At 37.8% G+C, this 2,558-nt stretch overlaps 1 protein-coding gene across 1 annotated transcript in view; it reads left to right on the forward strand.

Moving 5' to 3' along the window:
• Positions 1-331: 331 nt before the first annotated feature.
• The window catches only part of IL1RL1 (interleukin 1 receptor-like 1), a 28,172-nt gene continuing 25,945 nt past the window's right edge, over positions 332-2,558 (forward strand). The window contains exon 1 of the mRNA XM_009577062.1: positions 332-398. Coding sequence (XP_009575357.1) covers positions 332-398 — 67 coding nt within the window. The remainder of the gene's footprint in view (positions 399-2,558) is intronic.

Raw genomic sequence — 2,558 nt, forward strand, 5'->3', positions numbered from 1 at the left:
TTAAAAAAAAGCAACCAAGCAAGAAGAGGCTTCTGTCTGAGGCCCACCATGGCAGAGTAATTACCCCATCCCCCAAAACTAAGTCATAACAGTAGTTTCCATGCAACATCAACTATTGCATTGATTATAGAACGAAGAGCATCATCTCAAAGCTGCAAAACCACTGCTACACACACACACACTTTGTACAGAGCAGCTCACATGGTGCAGTTTATCACTGCATGATACCATTATCTGTTAGTAGATGTACATCAGTACTGTGGCAATAGCATAACTGATGCAGTCAGAGTATATTCTGAGATATCAATGTTTTTCTTTTTGGTTTAGAAATATGATGGGGTATGTTCATTTGGTCTTCCTATCTATGTTCCTCTTGGTTTCCATGACATCCGAAACATGTAAGTCATATTTTAAAAATACTTTCTGTATTTTTATTCTGTAGAAATGTGTTTATTCTGTAGAAATGTGTAGGCTGTTCCCAAATTGGTAATTTTTTTTAAACCTAAAATTAGCTAGTTTACCTCAAGCCACAAATCACAGCTTAAAAAACTAGCTTTATGTGTTTTCTCTGTATATTAAAATGCACCGACTACTGTCCATTTCTGTGACATTAAGTCTAGGTTCTACCTCTGCTCTTCGGCATCTCTGCAAGCAGAAAGAAAAAGGTTTTTTTGAAAGGATTTGAGAGTAGCTGGTGTTCCAGGCCCCAGCTGGGCAAAGTCTCCAAGAACATGCTTAAATCGCACTGAACAGGACATGTGCTTATGCACCCTGCTGAGCCAGGGACGTAACTGGGATCTTTGCCCATTAAAAATGCTTTTTAATGTCCTGATTTTGGGGGTGTTAACCCACAAGTGCAACGTAACGACAAAACTTCCTTGCACATAGGGGATATTCAAAACAGTAAGCTCTTTCTGATGGGTCAGCTCTGCTGGCCCTGAAGTCATTTCTACCAGTGACACAGCATTATGTAGCACTCACGTAGTTCTAGTCTCCAGCCGAGCTGCTTATTTGTCTGAAAAGTATTGTAAGATATTATCTCTAAATATTTTCCCGTATTTTCAGTTTTACAATGTGAATGCTAAGCTTCAAATGAATTAGATTTATTAAGAGGCCAAATTCTGCTGAAGAATTTGCCAAGGTCATTTTCACTGATGTCACTGAGTTTAGATGAGGCCTCTCATTTTCTGTGTTCCCTCTCCTCTGCTATTTTTCCCTGAAGAAAGCTGTATTTCCAATGTGTTCCTCCTTCGGTGGGGCAATGCCACCTTTCCTGACACCCCCTGATACGTCCCACTGTCTTTGCAAGGCTCATGGGTAGGAATGCTGTTAAAATGATGGGGTTGGGGGTACTCATACCTGATGTGGCTAATTTAGGTGCCTGAATTAGTAAGCGAGACGACACGTAATGTCAGTGGAGATGGACCACTTCCTTAGAAACAACCAAGAGCAGAAGCCAAGTGTTCACCATGTAGAGAGACTCACCACCTGATTTGTGCACCTATGTGTCTAAAGCCAGGCAGTGGCAATGCTCCCACAAAGTGTCATTTTTGATAGAGATTCTCTATTTTGGTTAGCTGTTTGGTTACCTACTCTCATTTTCACGCTCACTTATCTACTGTAGCTCCTCTGCCAATCTCCATCTCTGTCCAGTCTCCATCCTTGCTTATTTTCTCATCTTTCTCTTCTCCAAAATACAATTTAACTTTCAGATTAGCGTTTCTGTTTTCAGCAGCCAGTTCACTATTCAGATGCCTGGGCAATATCTATCAAAATTGCTTGATTCAAGTTTCTCTGGACCAGTTTCAGTATTCAAAAGTAGAAATATACTCAGTTAAAAAAAAAAAAAGTGAAAATTAGTGCCTTACTCCCAACTCCTTCCTCTTTCTTCTTCTGTGTGAGTGTGTGTGCTTTGTCTTCCTATGCTTCTTATTTGTCTTTTATTCCTTTCTGGCATCTTTTCACCTTCCCATCAGACTCTTCCTTTCAGTCTGTTAACTTCTTTCATTTTTTTCACATTTTTGTGAACTTTGCAGAGAAGCTCTTCTGGCTTTTGGTTTTTTTTTTTTTTTTGATGATCTTATCTACAGGCTTCCTCCTTCTACTAGTTTTTTCTTCAGTGAAAGAAAAAAATTCTTAATTTCCTTTTTCTATATTAAAAAGGCAGAGCAAGAGCTCTTTTCTGTTGTATAAATAAATATTAATTATACTGAAGTAAGGAAAGCTAACTTCATAGTACACCATTAAAGACAGTGATTTTCTTTGTGTTTAAATTCCTGTTTTGAATAAAACCAGGATTTCAAGCAAAGATTTGCATAAGAAATTCATTTCAAGAAATCACTGTTTTTCAGTTAAAACCTCATATTTTTTAGTGTATCTCTGGTCTGAATGTGTCTTTTTTTTCTTCTGTCCCACATATTAATTATTATTTTTGCAAACAAATGGCTCCATAACCCAAGGTAAGCAATTTTTTTTCTTGAAAAAATCCAGTGAGAATAAGTTTGCTATATATAACCTTTGAAAACTCAAGGAACGTAGTTAGAGGCACATGACTGATC

The sequence above is a fragment of the Fulmarus glacialis genome, unplaced genomic scaffold (assembly GCF_000690835.1).
Source record: "Fulmarus glacialis isolate BGI_N327 unplaced genomic scaffold, ASM69083v1 scaffold15104, whole genome shotgun sequence".
Lineage (NCBI taxonomy): Eukaryota > Metazoa > Chordata > Aves > Procellariiformes > Procellariidae > Fulmarus > Fulmarus glacialis.